This window comes from Alligator sinensis, unplaced genomic scaffold, assembly GCF_000455745.1.
Source record: "Alligator sinensis unplaced genomic scaffold, ASM45574v1 scaffold421_1, whole genome shotgun sequence".
Classification (NCBI taxonomy): domain Eukaryota; kingdom Metazoa; phylum Chordata; order Crocodylia; family Alligatoridae; genus Alligator; species Alligator sinensis.
The window spans coordinates 1,770,605-1,791,782 of record NW_005841871.1 but is presented as its reverse complement, the minus strand read 5'-3'; the positions used below and the strand labels follow the sequence as shown (position 1 = coordinate 1,791,782).

The 21,178-nt window shown below is 45.2% G+C and overlaps 1 protein-coding gene across 3 annotated transcripts in view; it reads left to right on the top strand.

Annotated features, from left to right (window-relative positions):
- The window catches only part of SORCS2 (sortilin related VPS10 domain containing receptor 2), an 857,365-nt gene that overhangs the window by 703,593 nt on the left and 132,594 nt on the right, over positions 1 to 21,178 (top strand). For all 3 annotated transcript variants that reach the window (XM_025195414.1, XM_025195405.1, XM_025195408.1), the window contains exon 9: positions 14,576 to 14,755. In XM_025195414.1, the coding sequence (XP_025051199.1) occupies positions 14,576 to 14,755 (180 nt within the window). The remainder of the gene's footprint in view (positions 1 to 14,575; positions 14,756 to 21,178) is intronic.

Genomic DNA, 21,178 nt, shown 5'->3' with positions numbered 1-21,178 from the left:
GTGAGGGGAGGGGGACAGCAGGGTGGGAAGAGGAGCAAAAGGGGAGAAGGTAGAGCATGGGGCTGGATGTGGGGCTCTGTCCCTGCCACTTCCCCCCCCCCCCCCCCCCCCCATTATTCTTGATGGGCAATTTGCTAGTATGGTATAAAATGCTAATTTTATTATAGTTGATGTGTCAGTTACTGAAAATGCATATCATAAGGCTAAATCAAAAAATCCATACTCCCACTTAAGTTTCTCTATTATGTTTCTGATGGGTCATATAGGCTAGATCCAGATGTGCAGGCATGTGTGGTTTGTGGCACTGCGAGCCTCTTTGCAGTGCCACAAACCACACAAGTTGTACATTAATCAGTGCCTGGCGCTGCAAATTAACAGCACTGCAGCAAAATTTGCTACCAGGATTTCTTGGCAGCAAATTAACCCCCCAGAAAAAAAGCCAGCGCAAACCACGCCCAAGTAGCAGACACCAGGACAAATGCAGAGACAGGGCAGCAGACCTGCTCCACCATCTCGAGGCCCACTGCACCCCAGCCAGCTGCTCTGTGGGTGGCTGGGGTGCAATGTGCCTCCATGTGGGGACTCCATGTACCTCAGCGCAGGGGCTCTGCAGTGGAGCCTCCACACTAAGGTACGTGGAGATAAGGGTGCCTGCTCCCCTGCCTTGAGGCACACTGCACCCCAGCCAGGCAGGGAGCGGCTGGTTGGGACACAGTGTGCCTCAGTACAGGGGCTTCGCAGCACATGGAGATGGCGGGGGTCAGGCAGCCCTGTGCTTCCTGCTCCCCCATATCCATGTGCTGCTCCCTGGCTGGCCAAGGCACAAGATGCCTCAGCACATGGGATGGCTAGGCCCTGCTGAGGCACCCTGTGCCCCAGCCAGCCTTTGCCCTGCAGCACGTGGAGCAGTGGGACATTGTGTCCCACTGCAAAGCACACAGGCAGGGGAGGGCACTGCAACACAAACTAGTGGCACAGATTTGTGCCACTACTATTTGTGCAGCTGAAAAGGCATGCCCCTGTTCATGTGGACCCAGCCATAGTCTCCTGGAAGGTCATATTTAACAATAGTGAAAATGGTCCAATATTGTTTATACCTTAACTCCACCAGTCTACAAATACCAGCAGTCAATTACTTCACTAGCACTGAAAGAAGAAAACATTGGTAATGCTTCAGCTGGGTCACTTCAGTATTTTAGTGTAGGCAGAAAGTAAAAAATTAGTAGACAATGGACATTTTTCTGCCAAGTACTGAATAGAGTGGTGATGGTGTGCTTCCCTTTATAGGACTGAGCCTACTGGATGTAAATGCAACCACTGCCGGTTTTGCTTTGAGCTCTCTTCAATATAATTTGAGTGATGTGCTTATCTGCCAGTACTGTCAGATATAGGAAAAGCAATCCAGCTTGGAAGTCACCATAAGGGAACAGGAGTGACATAACTACATGCCTGCAAAGTTTGCTGGATTCCTTGTTTAATCACATCAGGTTTTTTGTCTAGGAAAAGTCTCTGATCACTTGGCGGATTTTGTTCTGCATCATTCAGCCTCAGCACTTTAATTCTGATCGGCTCAGTGAGTGTGCTAGATTAAAGGGACTCGATCAAGATGAAATTCACATTTCTGTCTGCAAATCTTATTCTCTGTACAGCAAAGAGTAACACCACAGAATTGTCTAACTGAAAGAAGTTACAATGTCTGTGCTTAAAAAAGGAAAGCTCCTGCCATTTCAAAAGGTGGTTGTTGGTAGTAATAGGTAGTAGGTAGCTAGGCATATCTCTGTCTAACAAGACAATAGAATTGTGCTGAGTGAGGCATCAGCTCACTGAACATCTGTGAGTGTGGCTGTAGAGCCCAGTTCTTGAGTTACAATCTTTTCTACACTCACCACATTTGAAGTTCATATCAAATAATCATGAATGCAGTGTGGGGCTGTACCTGAGGTTTCTTCTTTCTTTTGCAAGTTGGACTCCTCTTTCTTCAAAAGCATTCATTCCATACTTAATAGACAGTTTCCAAGCACTTTGAGCATCAGCAGTTTTCTGCCAGTCATTTGGCTTAATGTTCATTGTCTTCATATCTGTCTTGCAAGCATCTTTGAACTGGAAATAAGGGCACGCATGTGGTCTTCTTCCCATAAAGAGTTGTCCATACAAGACATTTTTAGGTATACAGGCATCATCCCTTTTCTGCCTATAACCAAACCATTGAAGTTGATGCTGGCTGAGAAGAGAATGGACGTTCAACCTCCCATGCTTTAAATTATTCAACCTCCCATGCTTTAAAGCAAAAACTAAAATGTAGAAAGTTTTGATTTGTGAACTGCTATTTGCTGATGCTGCTGCACTGATAGCCCACATAGAAAGTGACCATCTGAGTATGTACATAGATAAATTCTTTTCGTGACAATCCCAAAAATATATCCCAGAATAAGAGAAAAGAAAATCCCACCACTCCAAATCTCAGAAGCCTCAGATGTTGATCCATCCTAGCTGACTGTTCCCCGCGTTACGTCATGGAAAGAGCAGATTATGCTGATGAGTTATGGTGGACTGTCGGTCTTTTTCCAATAATTGGAAGAGGTCTTTTCTACTGAAAAGGTCGAAGGCCTTAAGTCAGTGAACACAATGTAGAGGGGAGGGGTCTCCTTTGTTCCTTACATCTTTCTTGGATTTGTAGAAGTGAAAAGATCATATCTATGGTGGCTCTGCTAGCCCTGAAGCTACACTATGACTTAGGGTAAATACAGTCAGCAAGGACCTGAAGTCTTCTGAGCACCACCTGAGTGATGATCTTTCCAACAATGCTTAGTAATGAAATGCCATGATAGTTGTTCCAGTCACTGTGGTCACCTTTATTCTTGTACAGAGTGACTATTTTGGCATCTTGCATATCTTGTGGAACTATCCCTACTGCCCAGCAGTGAATAAGAAGCTGATATAAGTGGGGGAAAAGCATAGGTTTCCTGCACTTGATCACTTCTGCAGGAATGTGATCTCTTCCAGGTGCCATGTCAATAGCCAGATTGTCTATGGCCTTAATTAGGTCCTCAACAGTTAGAATATCATTGAGCTGTTCAAGGACAGACAGACTCTCAATAAAATTAAGGGCTTTTTCAATGATGTCATTTTACCTTGAATAGAGTTCAAGATAATGTTTTGCCCATCTTTCCATCTGTTTCTTTTGATCTGTTATGATGTCTCCTTATGCTGTCTTTAATGGAACCGACTTCTTTTCAGTTGGACCTATTGCCTTTTTGATTCCACTATACATGCCTGTGAAATTACCAGTGTCAAACGTGGATTGAATTCCCTTGCACAGTCGCAGCCCATAATCATTGGTGCTGCATTGTGAGATTTGTTGGACAGCCTCAGTTCCTTCAGAGTTCCATCTGAGGCAATAGGAATCATTTCCTATGAGTGCACCTTGAACCAATCTGGGCTTCTTCTGACCTGCTTGCTGAATATAGAGCCAGCAGTGACATAGATCATTTTTGGGGGTTTCCTCATTTCTCTTCTGCAGTCTCGCACAAAGGAAGCTCTGAAGCAGCCTTCTCCGGAACCTCCATAAACTGCAAAGTTTTCTGAGGATCTGATGTATTGGTGATATTAATGTGTAGCAAACCACTGACACTTAGAGCTGAAGATTTTCTTTGGCTTCAATTCAATCTTATAACTACAAGCACGTGATCAGTGTCACAATCAGGACTATGGTAGCTACTAGTAAGGAGGATGTTACTGAGATTGGATTGCCTATTGATGATGAGATTCAACTGGTGCCAGTGACTGGATCTTAGGTACCTCCATGATACCTCATGGCATGGCTCTGTTTGAAAGAATGAGGTGGTGATGCACAAGTTATGAAAGAAGCAAAACACCAACAGCCTTTGTCCATTGTCATTCATACTTCCCAAGTTTTGTTAGCTCAGGCAAATTAGCCAGGATTCACTGTCAGCACCAACTCTGGCATTGAAGTCCCCTGGGAGATATAAGTTCTTAGTCCTTGGAATCTTACAGGTAACACTAGCCGGTTCTTCATAAAGCTTGTCTTTAACCTCAGCAGAAGAGCACAGTGTTTGAGCATAGGCACTCGCTAAGGTGACTGTGCTTTCTCAAGTATGAAAGCAGAGCATGAGGATTCTCTCAGAACCATTTGATGGATTCTCAGTCATTTTGAGAAGATTGTTTCTAACAACAAGCCTAGTCATGTCCATGTGCATCTTTGGGAGCTTTCCCTTGCTAGAAGAATGTGTAGTATTTTTCTCTTAAGAAGCCATCCAAGGCCAGGCATGTTTCTTGCAGTGCTGCAATGTCAGTATTCAGCTTGTTTAATTCCATATCTATCACTGCTGTCTTACGAGCATCAGAAATATTCACAAGGTTGTCAGTCAGGTCAGTATACATGGTCCTAACTTTCCATGTTGAAATACAGAGTATGGATTTTCTCTTTTTCTTTTTGTCTGGTTCAATAATGCAATCTGCTTTTTGAGTTTTGGCTCCTCTGCTTTTGAGTTTTGGCTCCAAGCACGTATTAATGCTGGGAGACCATGGTGGATCAGCACCTTACTGGCTGGGGGCTGCCCAGCTTTAGGTGGGTGATAGCTGATCAGTGAGATACAATAATCTCTCCCACCAGCAGAGGCAACCCGTATTGTCCCTCTCTTCAAATGAGCTGGACTTATAACTCTTAACACCTATGTTGAATCCTCACTTGAAAGATAAAGTGAAGCTGGAGTGACCTCTCTAGGGCACAAGAGCCTAGGCAATGTATATGGAGGCATGGAAAGTGCAAACCAAGTTACATTCTTTGCATGATCTGGCTCCTGAAAGCACTCTCAGCCATGTGATAACACATGTACATGGCTGCAGAACCCTTTAAAAATGTTTGATCATGCAAAAAATTAACACTTGTTAAATTGGGTAGTAAATGAAGATGCTCTAAAGTAAAGGGCCTTAGGGAACTTCTGTATAATTCCCTGTGAGGGTTAAATGCCATGTCCCTGTTCTGACATAGGGAGGAAGAAGAGAATCTCCTCCCTGTGCAGTGAGGGAGAGAGGAGGAGAGCACTGTGCTCCCCATCCACCTGGAAACAGCCAGCTCAGAAAGCCAGCTGGCATTCATTGGTGGGGAGGTGGGAGAGGGCCCCCCACAGTTCCTGAGTTTCCCTCAAACTGCTCCTCCTCCCCCCCCCCCACACAAAGCAACGAGTGCTGGCCAGCTCTTTCCTGCTAGCTGGCTGTTTCCCAGCAGGTGAGGGAAGGGGAGAAGCTGAGCTGCAATTGGGCTGGCCAGCTTCCACAGAAGGCTACAGCACCCCTATGTCCTGGCCTTGGCTAGTGCATGGAGGTATCCAGCCCCCGCCATCAAATGCCGAATGTCTGTTAGTTTCATGACACTGTAACTTTAACTGCTTTGTGTAAAGCACAGAAAGTTACAGTGTGATTGAGGTGCCATTCTGTAACTTCTGTTAGCACCCTGAGTTGCCCACATACCCGTGCCCCCCTCTTGGTCTTGCTGATTTAATCCGAAGGAGAGGATGGTGCTAGTATGTTTGCAACCAGCTTGGCTGCTGGAGCTGCCGGAGCAAAGGAGATAATCTGTTTAGGGCTAGACTGGCTGACTAGGGTTAAAGAGCCCAGTCTACCCTCAGTTCTACAACCCTTTGCCTGGACCTCAGTTCCACAACCTTTTGCCCATAATACTCTCCATTTTAAGTGTATGTAATATTTTTCAACCCAAACGGAATATTTCAAAACAGAGGAAATCTGCATTTTTAATGTAACCTGTTGAGCTATTTCACAGTTTTTTGGCTTAATGCATTTTGCAGCACTTTATTGTCATTATCACTGAGGTGTTTTGCTATCATATTCCTACCCTGCAATAAAATTCACTAGTCCTAACCCTTCAGCAACCCAGTGGATTTTCAGTGTGGACATAAGGAGTGCTTATACATGAGCAGCGAGGCTGCTACGACATGCTGTAATAAGAGAGTTGGAGAAGACTCGATTAATCAAGTCTGCTGGAGCATGGTAATTACTAGGGTTGTGTGAAATTTTGGCAGCCGTTTCATTTTGGAGGTGTTTCGGGCCATTTTGGCACCCAAGACACTGAATCTGAATAGAAATGGAAGGCTCCAAAACAGCTCTGAAACAAATTGGCTAGTGGCTAGCTCTGATTAGAAACTATAGAGAAAAAAATCCCCCAAAACAAGAAGCCACAAAATATTCTAGCTGACCAGAATGACCTCATTACAGTCTAACTTTTATATCGGCCAGCCTCTTGGTATTTTACTGAACCTTCCCTCTTTTGAATGGTCTTGTATGGTTGGTCCAGTGAAAGATATCACAAACACCCTTACCTCTTGGGAGCATCACACTTTTAATGGCTGACTTACCAGCTGCAGATTATTACCATTGTTGAGTTTGGCAGAAGTCATGTAGAGAAAGAGATGTAGAGAAGAGATCCAGATAATCGTTGCGGTGAGACTGGGAGCATTTCTGGCAGGAGAGGCAGCATGGAAATTTGCATGAGGATAATAAAGGGAGACAGATCATAAGGAGGAGGAGGAAGGCAGGATGAACAGCTGGACCAAACATGGTATGAGCTGAAAGGTGAGCGAGATGGGAAGGCAGTGGAGAAATCACTGTTAGAGGGGATGCTCTGGTTGGAGTGGCAAGCATGGAAGATTATTTTAACTACAGAATTCTTCCATGAGGGCACAAATGCCTTGATTTGAATTAGGAAAACAAAGAAATAGTGATCAATTATTTTAAGAATATAAAAAGTTACTGGAGAAGACACCAAAGCTGGTTTGTGACACTAGAGAGTATGCTAAGTCTTAAAGATCTTTAAAATTAGCTAAAGGGTTATGTACCAATGCAATTGAATAAGTAATGCATGATTAGCAAGATTGCTGGAAAAATTAAGCAAACAGCATGCCTTTGAATAGCCTGAAGAAAGTAGGGAAGGGAAAAAGAGAGTCTGGCATGAAGGCTATTACAATAGGCCAAGCATGAAGTAATCAAGAAATGAATGTATTGCTTATAGGATCTGCTGAGATCACAGCCTGAGGTAGTATGTCTATGGGCATGATTTCGATACAGCAGCACAAATTGTTTCCTTTACATCAAGATATTTTTCTCTTCCCATGTTATTTTACTGGTTAACCCCCTTTTTTTATCTGACAGGATATCTTGCTTAGCAAACTTTGATAATGGCCCTGTTTTGCAAAGTGCAAAATGTCTTCTCTGAATTTGTCTAAACTGCTGCTACAGGCTGGTCTCTGATAGGCCTGAGAGTAGCCACTGAGGACAAGGCCAGGGCAGCTGGATTTAGAGCGCTCCTTTGAACTTGGATGGGCAGAGCAAGGATGCCATCTGTTCAGAGCACAGACCCGCTGCTGCAGCAGTCTGAACAAGGCCAGACATTGTGGCCCACTGGAATGGAGAGTGCTTAACATCTCACAAAATTGGACCCTACATTTTTCAAGCTCTTTTCTTTAATTGCCATTTCTCTCGCATAGATCAAATAGTGTAAGTAGGGAACATGTTTTTAACTTTATTTTGGCTTGAATTGCGCCATCCAGCTTCCGTTCAGTTTAAACAAAGTTTTAAAGTCAGCTATGAAACTTGCAGCTTTCCTTATTCCAGTTAAATTTTCCAGACCCAAAATATTTGGGCAGGTACCATTCTGCAGGACTGTTGAAGGGAAGGTAATCAAACACAGGGCTGTTACTGCTTGACAAAATAAATTGAAATGGTCACTGCTAAAAGGATAACAGTAAGCCTGACTGAAAGATGGGTGTATGAAAATGGAAGCTCTTAATGGAAAAGCCCCCGCCTCAGAAGGGTGGAGGACAGGTTTGATTAATACCAGTACCTCAATTCCTGCCCAAGGAAGTGAACATGATGAGTGGATGTAGCTTGTTTTCAATATGGGAGAGAAGAGCTAACAAGACTTAGTTATTACTGTATTTACTCGATTCTAAGTTGAGGGTGTCCCCCCCCACGCCCTAGTCAGCATGGGGGAAAGGCCCCTCAGCTTAGATTTGTGTACAAAGCAGGAGGGAGCAGGTGGCTGCTGTGGGAGCCTGGGTTGAGGCCAGAGTCAGACCCCTAGAAACTGCTTGCCTACCCCCTCTGCTTGCCCTCTGCAGCTTCTGTCCCCCTTCTCTTCCTCCCTTTACTGTCAGGCACTGCTCAGCTCTGGCTTGGGTTGATTCCCTCCCAGGCACAGATCACATGGAAACTCTGGCCCCTGCCCAGGCAGTCAGCAGCACCAAAACTGCTGCATGGTCCCTGCTTGGCCAGTCAGCAGCTCTGACACTGTGACATGGCCGGCAGGGGTTGCTCTTCCATGTGCTGTGCTCCAGGAGGGAGCAGAGCCCAACAGCATCTGACAGTAAGAGGAAGGGCTGGCAGGAACTGGGGAACTGGGGGGAAAGGACAGAGATTATGGAGAGTGGGAGGGGTAGGGCAGAGGCTGTGGGGAGCTGGGGGTGGGGGTTGCCAGTGCTGGGAGATCAGGAAGGCTGCAAGGAGAAGAGGTGATGGGGGCAGAGGGCAAGGGGGCCATGTTACTTCCCTGGCTGCTGCTTTTCCTACTATAGTGGGGGGTGGGAATTTAAGCCAACTCTCCAACAATTAGATTCTATGCCTGGAAAATGATAACACATATATAACATTTCCATATATAGAATGTAATTGGGGGGGCAGGGCACCTTAAATTCAGAGTCGACTTAGATTTGGTGTAAATACAGTACTATGAATTCTTCTAGTTTGGCCATCCTGCCTTTCAGCAGGCCCCTGGTCAACTGCCCTACATTTCTAAGTCTTTCCTTAAAACTACCTCTTTAGATGGCCTGTTCTACACATTGTCAACTGTAGTAGTGCCAAAAGGCACTCTTTTTTGCTATGTTTTCTTACATGTCATTCTAGAGTTGCTGTGTTGCATTTTATTCAAAATCTAAGAACTTGAAGCTAAGAATGTTATCTGTTTTCTGTAGACTGAGCATTGCCTACATTTACGGCCCTGTATAACTGTTTTAACATAATAAAATTGATCATTCTGCTGAAGGGCTGTTAATAGCTGTGACAACACCTCAAGGGATGTTTAGAACTTCTCATTGATCAAAACTATTTAACATTGCTAGTGGCTTTCTTTCAGCTCCATCCTCATTTATTTGGTAGGTAAGGTAGCTATTCTTAGGCTGTTTCAGACAGACAAATATGTTAGTCATGGATTACAGTTGACTACCAGCCTGTGACTTCCTTGTTAACTTGATGAGTAGTGCCAGTAATTTGAGGTAGCACACAAAGGAAAGATTTAGATAGATCTAACTGCCCATTTATGCAGCGTTCAAGGAGTTTCAATTGGATTCACCTGAGTAGTGAATATCTGCATGAGTGACTCCTGAATCTGGGGGTGGGGGCACCCTCAGAAGCCACTAATATAAGGGCAGGGGGGCACCAGCTCTGCTGAGAGCATCAGTGTCAGCTGTCAGGGGGGGCACTAGCCCCGTAGGGGGTGGGGGGGCATGCACCCCTTACCAGTCACCTATGAATATCTGCATGGGTTTGGAGCAAAATCCTGGGGCTTGGAAAGCCCAACCATTCACCCTGATCTCAGGGCTATGTGCTTCCTACCTCAGACCCTGACTGAGATATGTTTAGTCACTTCCCCCCATTCCCAGATGGACAGTCCCCCACTGCCTGTGGACCCACCAGCCCCCACTGATCCTTCCAAGTGCCCCTCCCCAGACCCACCAGCAGCTTCCTCTCCTGATCCTACCCACTCCTTTTCCACCCTGAGTTATTTACATCAGGTTTCTCTTGTGGCTCCTGGCACTGGCAAACATCTGTACACGCTGCTCCTGGTCTATGATCATGTGGCTTACTTTAAGGTATGTGATTGTAGACAGGGTGCAGCCATTTGTATGCACCCTAAATGGAACAGAGTTCTATCAAATGCCTTGGCTTTGAGTGATTTCTGAACCACGCAGCAGAAAGATACATTAATAGGATTCTAAGCAAAATCTACTTTTACTTCAGCACATAATTTTTCCTGCCAGGTTTTAGGGAATGGCACTGAAACCACAAGTTAATAAGAAATTTTATTCAAAATAGAAGCTTTCTCACAGGTTAATTTGCATTATTAGATGGCAGAGATTTTAAAAATAATTTAGAGTAGTGAATTTGATTCAGTGAAGCATTTCAGTAACCACCTTTTAACTACAAAAATGCTTTTCATCTAGCTTTTCTTGTAGGTTAATATCCTGTTATCTTAATCTTGCAGGCCTATCAAAAGATACCTTATAAAGTGATACTGGTCATGCAGTGTAAGATATTCAGCCTTGTCTCTTCTGCCATGCCTAATCAAGTTAATTCTATGTAAAGAAGTGGAAGTGTAAGGAAGAGTGTTTGTTTTTGTTTGTTTGGTTTTTTTTACATATTTCCTTTTATGTTCCCTCCTGCTACCTAACCATTTTTGACAGCTCTTTTTTGAACGTCTGGTTTGTCAGTACCTTTTCAATAATAACAGCACCAGAACTGAATGCAGTGGTTCACAACAAAGTTGTATAAGGAGAGATAATACACTTTTTATCCCCTGGCCTGATGTCCTTTTCCAAAGAGCCCAAAATGACAGTCACCATTTTTTTGCTGCTATGTCCTATTTCAAACTTAGGTTCAATTTTCATTCTATTATCACTGTCTATTTCAATGTTGCTACTTCCTGGTTTCTTCTTCCAATTGAATATTTGCTTGTTGAGCTATTTTCTCCTGGTGAACTAGCCTTCATTTTGCATGAAAAAATAGAAAGCAGCAAGTAGGGAATCCAGGAAGGATGGTGTTGCAATCACAAAATATTGGAATAATGAATTTGGGATATTAAATCTCATGTTGTGTATATGACAATAAAATAAATCTATGCATCGGCTGTGTATGTGTATACACATATTAGAATAACAGTCAGATGGCTCAGGCAGGATCTGATCTTTCTGTAATAAGTGCTTTGTAAACTAATGGAAGGACATTGACCCCATCCCAAAGAATTTGTTCCTTTTTACTGGGCTTGTCTGCACGTGAATTTAAGCAGGCTTAAATTTAATGCACATGAAGCTAATACACATTAAGTGTTTTTGGCATGTGTCTACACATGGTGGAATTGGGATTACATTTAGTCCCAGGTCAGTGCAGCCCTGCCATGTACCCCTGTGGCCACTGGGGGGAGCTCAAGCCTTCAGATGCAGCTGCCAGCACTTGGCAGTCACATTGAAGTCAGAGCCAGCGCCAGCTGCCAGCACCCAGCAGCCATCTTGAAAGCACACCCTGACACTGTGTCAGAGCATAGTGTGACAGAGACACAGGTAGCATGTGCCTACTCTGCTTCTGCCACAGCTGTGCAAATGCTAGGGACTCCTGAGGGCAAGAGGCAGGTGCCTGCTGTGAAGCAGCAGGCAGGACCCAGGGCCCTGCCTGGCCAGCTGCTGCTGGAGCAGTTCCACATGGCACTGCTCCTGGGCCTCCAGCTGGGCCCAATGCACCTGCTATGGCTGGCCCCGTGCCTCCTCGCAGGTGGTCTCCTGAGTGATGTCCTCATCTCACCCGGCTATCTCCTGCACCTGCTGCCATCCCTCCTCCTGAACTACCCAGTTCTCAACTGCTTCTACCAGCCGCTGGAGCAGCAGGATCCAGTCCCTGGTGTGCCGCTGATGCAGACAGCACATCTAAGGAGCTCCAGCAGCTGGTGGCAGTGACCCTGCTACAGCACTCCCACAAGGCCCTGTAGTCTCTCCCCTGCATACAGATGTTGACCCTGCAGAGGCAAGAGATAGAAGGCTGTGTGCAAATTTGCAACATTGCAGAGATAAGATGCTCTGCAACAGGAGCCCTCACTGCCCAGCTGCAGTCTGCCTCCCCTGCTCCCTTCACAGGGCATTCCAGGCCAGGCTGCTGGCAGCACCAGACTCCACTCTCCACCCCCTCTCCCTGGTGGCCAGTAACTCTGATGCACTGCTGCCCAGGGCTTTGGGGTACATGGGGCTCCTGGACAACTGTGGTGAGAGGCTGGCCTTGCCCCCACCCTCCCTACAGGGGGCCTCTCTGGGGAGACACCCTGGGGCCAGCCCCACCCTCCCGCTGCTGCTGTGCCCCAAGCATGCCCCTGGTCTGCCCCAGGCAGTGCATGATGAGCTGTTTGTGCAGGCAGAGAGCTCCCTGAACCACTATGCCCTGCTGCTGCTGACCCTACTGGAGCCCCAGGCAAACCTGCACTTCTGGCTTAGGACCCTGAGCTATGATGGCATGGGGGACAACCTCCACCACCACCTGGAGGGCTACCTGTCATAGCACTACATGTCCCTGACCCCCTGCTTCTGAGGAGGACATTGCTGCTGGCATCAGTGCCTTCCTCGATGTGATAGTCCTGTGCCTGTGCAGCTGTGGGGACACGGGCTGCTCAATAAAGTTTGGAACTGTCCTGTCTCTCTGTGTGCTGTGGGGGCAGGAACCTGGGGCCAGGAGAGCATGGCAAGGCCAGGAAGGGTGTGGGGGCAGGGACAGGGGCAGGGGCAGGGGTGGGGCCAGGGTCTAGGAGGGCCCTCCCCCAGTGCAGGATTTACCATGTGTCCAGGGCTGGCAATGATAATGGCTTGGCATGGGGCTCTCCATCAGTAATGGTGTTCAGCTGTGTCCATAGCCTGCGGTGAGCATCAGGCTGGCACCCAGTCAGGACTTCCACCAGGCAGGAGCTGACTGGCTGCTCCTCATGGTGTGGTGTGGGGCTGGGCTGAGGGCAAGGCAGCTGCTGGGCAAGGCTTCACGAGCTGCCAGTGGATGCAGCAGCCAGGGAGGTGGGCAGGGCATGGCAAGAAAGGTCCAAGTTCACCTCTTCCAGTGACATGTCATTGGAGGTATCAGAGCAGAATACAGGCAAGGACAGGCTGCCCCTGTGGGTGGCACTTGCAGGGGTGTGGCCTGTCTCCCAGGTTGCCAAAATGTGGGTCAGGTCCTGCATGAAGGGCATGGTCTTACTGGCACGACTGGGCCAATGATTGAATTTGGCCATGGCCACCCACTGTGCCCACAAGACCTTGGCCTTCACACAGCATTGCTGCGCCATCTGGGAGTAGCCTCGTGCAAGCACCCCAGCTGAAATGGCCTAAAAAATGTGGGCATTTGAGCATCCACTCCATGCAAACTGCCTCTGGACATTGGCCTCTCCCTAGAATGCTATGAGGTATGGGTATGGGCACAAGGGTGGGGCCAGGCCTCAACAGGGAGGATGTGCTGGACATGCTCCCTGTGCTGGCTACCTTGGCCCTCGTGCAGCTGTCCCTGCAATGCTGGCCCTGGAGGACTGCCAACAGCACCTAGGACAGGGGCATGGCCAGGGATGGGGAGACGCATAGCAGAGACATTTCACCACAGTACCTGCAAAGAGATAGAGCTGGGGGTAGGCAGGAGCAGGAAGCAGGTGCTGGCCCTGCTGCCATAGAGAGCAGGGCCAGCAGCCCTAGGAGGAATCTCAGGGCTGGGCAAGGGACGCAGCAGTCTGTAACCATTTGCAACACTCACCTGTGGCCAAGGAGCAGCTCCAGCTAGGGGACAGGACAGGCATAAGCTGCCAGGGTCCTGTCGAGGGTGGCACTTGGGGCCTAGTGGACTCCTGAGCACACCAATAGGCTTGTCCAAGCTCCTGGTGTGTGTGCCCCAAGGCACAAAATGGCTGGAGGCCTTTATAGCCTGCAACTAGGGGCTGCCAGAAAGCAGCCCAGGCCTGGAGCAGGAAAGGTGACCAGCCACAATCTCTAGGGCTCAGCTCTGACCAGCTCTCTAGTATCTCGGCAGATGTGGCACTGAAGGTCCCATGTTAATGTGCATTGATGCATCTACATGTGTGTTAATGTGCTTAGCTAATTGCACCTAAATATGGTACCTGCTTTATGCAGGTATATAATTTAGGCTGGATTAGCCTAAAATCACCATTTTTAAGGTGCATTAAGGGCGCACACATGTAGATGCATGCCCTTAATGCGCCTTAAATTGGGCTAATGTGTATTAATTGCCCACATGTAGACACACCTACTCTGTCTCATTTTGGACTGCATTTCTGTCCTCCATGGTCAGTTTGATTATAGAGAGGTTTCTTATGCTCTAATCTAAACTCTGGGAGACTAATTCACATTTTTGCCTGTTCAGTCTTTGGCCTCTCTCTTTCAAATGATGGTGGTGACAAAAGTTTTGGGATGTTGACAGCTCTCAGCTGGGAATTGAATAATTCCCCTCCCCATGCTCTACCATCCGTTTTACCCTAAGAAACTAAGCACAGCTCTCAGACATTAGCAAGTTTGATCTCTACTTACCTGGTCTGCATTATCAAGGGTGACTTAGAGTTGAAAGGTTTGATACCCCATTATCAGAAATCTAGAGTAGTAGGTTACCTTAATACCTGGGCTGAGAGAGATTGCAATTAGGTATCACATAAATTTAATTTGACACTTGCTATTCATGACTAAATTGTCACTTATACTCTTGATGAAACTGTGTGTCATCTCATATCTTCTTTTTTTTTCTACAGGACTTACAGATTATCAGTACTGATGAAAACCAAGTGTTTGTGGCTGTTCAGGAATGGTACCAGACAGACACCTATAACTTATACCAGTCTGATCCACAGGGTGTGTACTACTCTATTTTACTAGAGAATGTCAGGAGCACTAAACAGCCAGAAGAGAATGTCCTGATAGATATTTTGGAGGTAAGGCACCAAGGCACCATATAGATATTAGACTTTTGTTGTTTTCTCTCTCTTCCCTTTCCTCTATTCTGACCAGCGATTGTAATACTGAAAACTCTTAATTTTATGTTTATAATGTTCTCCCTAGTATTGTTGAATGGCAAGAAAGAAGTAGAAAGTTGTTACTACTATATTATAAATTCTTCCTCTCTCTTTTCTTCCTAACTTGTTAGTTGGTTTTTAAGTATTTAATATTCTTGCTAGGAGATTCCGAGGATGTGGAATATAAAATTGGTAGGTTTTATTTTCTCCCGCAAGTAGCAAGCTATAGTTCGCTTTCAGATCTTGAAGAATAAAACTGTAAGTCTAGGTGGGCATGTCTAAACATGCCCCCATGGTGCTGTTGTTACTGTGCCATCATTTAGTACTTCCTTTTGGAGGTACTTTTGGAATACTAAATGACGTAGCAGTAGCAGTCCATACTGCGCCATGCCGGCAGCACACAGCTATTTTTAGCTGCTATGTCACCATAGCAACACACTATACCAAGGGAGTGCATTGCTACAGTAATGTAGCTGCAGAATCACAGTTTGTGCTTGCTGATGCTACATCACCATAGTGTGTTGCTGTGGCAACATAGCATCACATGTAGACATAGCCAGTTAGCCCAATTTATTATGGAAGGTGGGAGTGTAAGAAGCTATGTAATTGCCTTAGGTAACAACATTTTGCTTTTAGGTGAGATAGTGAGACACTTCGGACATGTCTACATGAGATGTTTACTGCAGTTGTCTAATTAGCTCTGCAGTAAAGTCTCAGCATCTAAACATGAGCACCTACTACAGTGCAGTAAACTAATAAACGCTACAGTAGGATAATACTTGTCAACACAAATACTATCCTATGGTGGGGTTATTTAGAGTGCCACAGTGCACATGTGGACCCTGATGGGGCTTGCTGGGGCATGAGGGTGCTTCAGTGTGGGGGTGGTCTGCCAGCCAGCCCCGCACTGGAGCACCCTCATGCCCCAGCCAGTTCCTCCACAGCACATTGAGCTAGGTTGGAATGGCACCAGGCTGGCAGGCTTTCCCCCCCAGGCTCCCTTCCAGCCAGGACTGCTGCAACCTGGCTCAATGTGCTTCAGTCCTGGGCACATGTTCAAACAGTATGCCTGGGAGCAATAAACTCCAGCACAACTGTACTGGAGTTTATTCATTCACATTAATTGCACATGTAGACATGCCCTTTGTGGCTTTCTTTTATATTTCATTTGGTAGCATTTCTGCTGGTAAATTTTTTTTTTTTTAATTTCTGAAGGGTTAAGAAATATAATTATCAGTTTACTGTGACAATTAATTCATTGAACTTTTCTTCAATATTTTTGTGTCTTTCATCTAGAAGTCTTTCAGCCAATAGGGTCTAAATAAATGGCAATTATTTGAACCTAGTACTAGGCCATGGATGTCAACCTTGACAAATAAAGAGCCAGCAACATTAGATTTGAGTCAGACCACAGATCCACTTGCTTCCCATAGAGAAGCTACTATGTGAGAAGCTATCCTTACAGACTACTCAGCCCTGAATTTTAAAATTGCAGCATTGGCTAAAGAAAAGGATACTAGGAAAAACAGCAATTTAGGAGAGGGACAGAGATAGAGATCAGGAAAATGATGAAAACACTTGAATTCAATAGCCTGCCTTCCTGCAACTCTAAAATATGCTTTTACTAAATGCTCCAGACTTCTTTGTAATGCATGCAAAATAATTTCAGAATAGTGACCCGTATGCTGTCAAAATTCTTTTCTTATATACTGTAATTGGAAGGGGGAAATGATGGTATGCATAAATGTTTCTTAGTGCCTCCTCTTTTGTTTAACTCTGCTCATTCCACCAGGCTGTAGTGAGACAAAGAACAGGGCATAACTATCACCCTGCCAATTTAAGGGGGATAGTAGCTTAACATGATTATCTTACAGTATAGTTTAAGTCAGAAAGAACCTATGGAAAAAGTGACTCACTTAACGAAAAGAATTGTCCCTTGCATGCTCATGGGTCATCAGCGTAACTCAGAAGGAGTAGACTAAGTTTGCTTCCTTCTCCTGCATCATCTAGCACAGGGCTGGAAATCTCTAGCTACCATGGGTTGCTGCTTGCAATCCAGGTTTGCATGCCTTGGCAAGTAGCAGATGCTGAGTAGGGCCTAGATGGAGAAAGGCAGGTGGTAGGACCCTCTGCTGCTCTGGCTGGATTGTGCTGCTGATTCCCCCCAGCCTGCTGCAGGCTGGATCCAGCCTCTGCTATAGGTTGCAGATCTAAGGTTGCTCTAAGACAGTGGTTCTCAACCCTTTTTGTAGCAGGACCCATCGCCCCTCACTCTTGACTCTTTTCCCCCCAGGCCTCAGCCCCCCAGTGTGTGGGACAGGGGGTCAGTGTATGGAGTGGGGGGGTTCGGTGGGGTATGGGGGTCCCCAAGTAGTCCCTTGCAGGCTGGATCTCTGCCAGCCTGCAAGGGAAAAGCCATGGTTTCCCACATTTTTCTCCTTTAAGGGAGAATCCATTTTTAAAGTTTGTTCGCCACCCTTTCATATATTCTTGTGACCCATTTTTGGGTCATGACCCATAGGTTAAGAAACACTGCTCTAAGAGAGATGTTCTCAAACTCAAGGTCACAAAGAGGTGCTAGAAGGCAAATCCACTCTGCTCTTCCCTTACCCCTGAATGGAAACCCAGAAGTTCATAATCAGTGATCTACAGAATTATTTACTAAGCTCCAGTCAGTTTTTGTCAAAGTTAAGGGAGCTGCACAAGTGGCAGTCACTAAGGGAAGAACTAGCCTGTGGAATTTGTTTTTATTGGCAATGTGTAGGAAGAAAATATCCTAGATTAATTTGTATGCCAGACTGAGTCTCAGGATTACATTAGGGAAAAATTAATTATAAACTAAGAGCATTTGGCATGCAATGATTTAGCAACAACTAACATGAAACCCTGCAATGCCAGTTTTAAAAAGTCAGTTTTCAGAGAAGATCTGCATTGAACAGAAATAAGCATGCCTACCTAAATTTAGTAAGCTTAAAATTTGCAATGTATAATTAATGTTTGTCATCTTTTCTAAAATGTGATGAACTAATATTTTCTAGTGAAATATTTTTAGGGGTGATTTATTTGCAGTATACAAAATAGTTAATAAAAATAAGATGTTAGTATATTCTGGGATGCAGTTTTTTTCTCTTGTTTGGGATTTCTTCCAGGGCATTTCAATAAAAGTGTCTCATCTTGGGGAAAAAGGAATCTTGAACTCCAAATAGAGACAATCCTCATGGATTAAGAATTTCTCTTTCAACCAATGCATAATTCTGCTTCAAATTTTCACTGTTGGTCTTGATTATCTTCCACTGGCCTCATTTAATCTTTTACATGTGCATCTGCTTTAAAACCTTTCATAGGCTTTCACCTGCCTGCATTCATTTTCCTTGATATACTTTATCCCTTTTGTAGCACACATCTTTTCTGCTCTTGTTGCATATGTGCACAGGGAATAACCTCTAAACTAAATGCTTAAAAAAAAAGGAAAGGAGAAAAGGAAAGGAAAGGAAAGGAAAGGAAAGAGCTGACTGTTCAAAGGCAGTATGGTCTTGATATATTGTACCAAATACTGTCAAAGTGAACCAGGCACGTTGCTGGTGTAGATAATAATACAGAGAATGTTGGGATAATGTTTCAGGGTCCAATCCCCAAATAAAAGGGACTTCTCATATGAAGAAAGGCCACAGAACTGGGCCCTTATTTTATAGAAGGCACATCATGCAAATTATTGCTTATTTTAGGGTTCATACTGCAAACCCCACTCATACATTTAGTCCTTGATCATTCCAGTTAGTTGCATTGACTTCAGTCAGTTAATTATGAGTATTTTTACAATTCTCCAATTATTCTGAGCCCATTGTCACCATAACATAAAGTTGATAGAGAAGGTGCTAGAGAATCACAGATTACTGGTAATCTGGTAGAACCTACAAGGAGCACACTTATCCATTAGTGCCATAGAGGAAGGAGGAGTCACTCACGGTCACACAGCATGTCAGTGACAGATCTGGGAATGGGATCTGAGTCTCCTGGGTTCTAGGCTGGTATCTTTGCTACTGGGCCATCCATTTTGTAGTCAGTGTGCACAACAAAGAACTGTCTTAAATTTCCCTCCCTCCCTCCTCCTTCTCTCTTAGGCACTTGTTCTGAGCTATCCGATACTCATTATGATTTGCATTGTGGTGGATTATAGTCAGGAACCCACACTGATTTGGGTGCCTAAGGGTGCGTCTATACATGATGCTATGTGACCATAGTGTCGTGGAAACACACGCAGCATACTTTTGGGTCAGGTCAGCAGAAGCTTTTATTCAAAAGAAACTACAGCTGTAGGGGGGACTCCAAAGTGACATGGATCTCCCAAGCACTTGGAAGGGGTCCCCCCCCAAGAGCAAAATCAGGAGGCTTATATACTTTTTAACAGTTGCTTACAACTCACGTGATCATATAGTGAAATTAGCATGAAAAGCGGCTATAATATTACTTCATTATTTCTTTGCTGTAATCAGGATGGGAACTAATGGGGGAGGCGAGGTTAGTTCACAAACCTCCTTCTTGCACCTGCAAATCAGAGTTGTACATACTTTTTGCTATCTTCAAGGCCGCGGTGAGCGAAGCAGTTGCAGAGGAGTTACAAAGAACAAACACTTTCTCTTATCTGTTCTATATACAGAGCCAGCAATTCTCCACAAAGCGGTTATGTCATCTTATAACTAAAATAGTCAAAGTTTAAGGCATATATTTTTTTCTGATTCCACAGTTCCCCCCCTTTGAGACTATTTAGTCTCACTTTACCCTTAAATTTTTATTCTCATGAGCCCCTCTATTTCATCGTGCAGCCTTTCATGTTTTCTTTCAATCTGCTCACACTTTTGTAACACCATTATTCTAGACTCTGCTGTGGGTTTTCTTGCCTTGCTAAAGCTTCTCCTGCTGGCTTTTACGCAGCAGAGGATCAGTTGCACTAAGACATAAAACATTATCAGAACTATCACGACAAACAATATCCCATACAGGATTTTCTTGCCAAGGGCCCCGGAATCTGGGAGCCAGGAGGTTAGCCAAGACCACATTTCGTTTAGACCCCAGTCAGTATTTTCTGAGGCCACTTGATGTAAGACCCTTAACTGACTTCGGATTTTACGAATGTCAGTTTCAATTCGCATGTCCTGATTGACATAGACACAACAGGTGGAGTTTACTAAGGCACATACTCCTCCCTGGGATACCAATAGGTAATCTAGGGCTACGCGGTGTTGTATAGTTACTTGTGAGATCTGGGAGATCTCTTCTTGCAGAGCCTGAATTGCATCCGCAGTGGCATTTCCCATAGCTTCCATTGTGGCTGAAATGTTAATTATGGCTAGTTCCAATTCTCTTACTCCAAGCCACGGTATGAAGGTTCTCACAAATTGATGGAACCCTGTGTTTCTGGTAGCTAAGGGGTTAACCGCCCTTTTCATGTGATGGTTGAAATTTTTTACTTGTTCCAGATATATTGTACTATGCATTTCAAAACCAGGGATAACACGTCCAAGAGTGCATGCCCCCACCCAATTCCAGGGCAAGATTTTATGAGCCCTGTTTCCGCAGAGCCAGTAAAGGCCTGGGGCAGAAAGGGTACTCAAATCTCGACAGGTGTTGTGCCATATCCGGCACTTTCGATTAATATGCATCGTATAGGACGGACCACGTTCAGCTGTTATCCTGCTGGACCGAGATATATTACAAGAAGTAAAATTGGAGTCAATGTAAAATTCCGATCTGTTTGCAATGAGAGCAACATGAGGTTCCTTAGAAAAGTTGTAGACCATGAATCCTGTACAATTGAGAGAGGGTACATTACCCAACAGGATTCCACTGGTGCTATTGGGGCTATAATCTAGAGTAGTTAGGCAATGAGGGTAGTGTCCTACAGGTGTGGCTTTATTATAAGCTCCGGTGTTGTTGGATCTGTAACAGAAAGGCGCCTCTACTCTTGGGGAGATTATCCAGTTAGCAGGGGCGGCCCTCCATTCTTTAGGAGCGGACCGATGGGCAGCTAACGAGTAGTGTCTAACGAAGCCGCCGTTTATTGTTCCCCATTGCCGGAGGGATATTGGTACTCCGATCATTGGGATTCCTTGTTGTAGGTGCGCTGGGCTGTGAGAGCATATCCAGCAGTCACTTTTATTTCCAGCTTGAGCCACCGTACGGGAGATCTGCAAGTACAAATTTTTCTCCCACCCCCCTTGGGTGATACTGAGATACCCAAGTGTGATATATAAGGATATCAGTGCCATTTTTAGATACAGGAGGGACAAAGAATTTTAACAACAAACATAACCAGCACCAGTAAGAAAAAGAACACTATCAGCC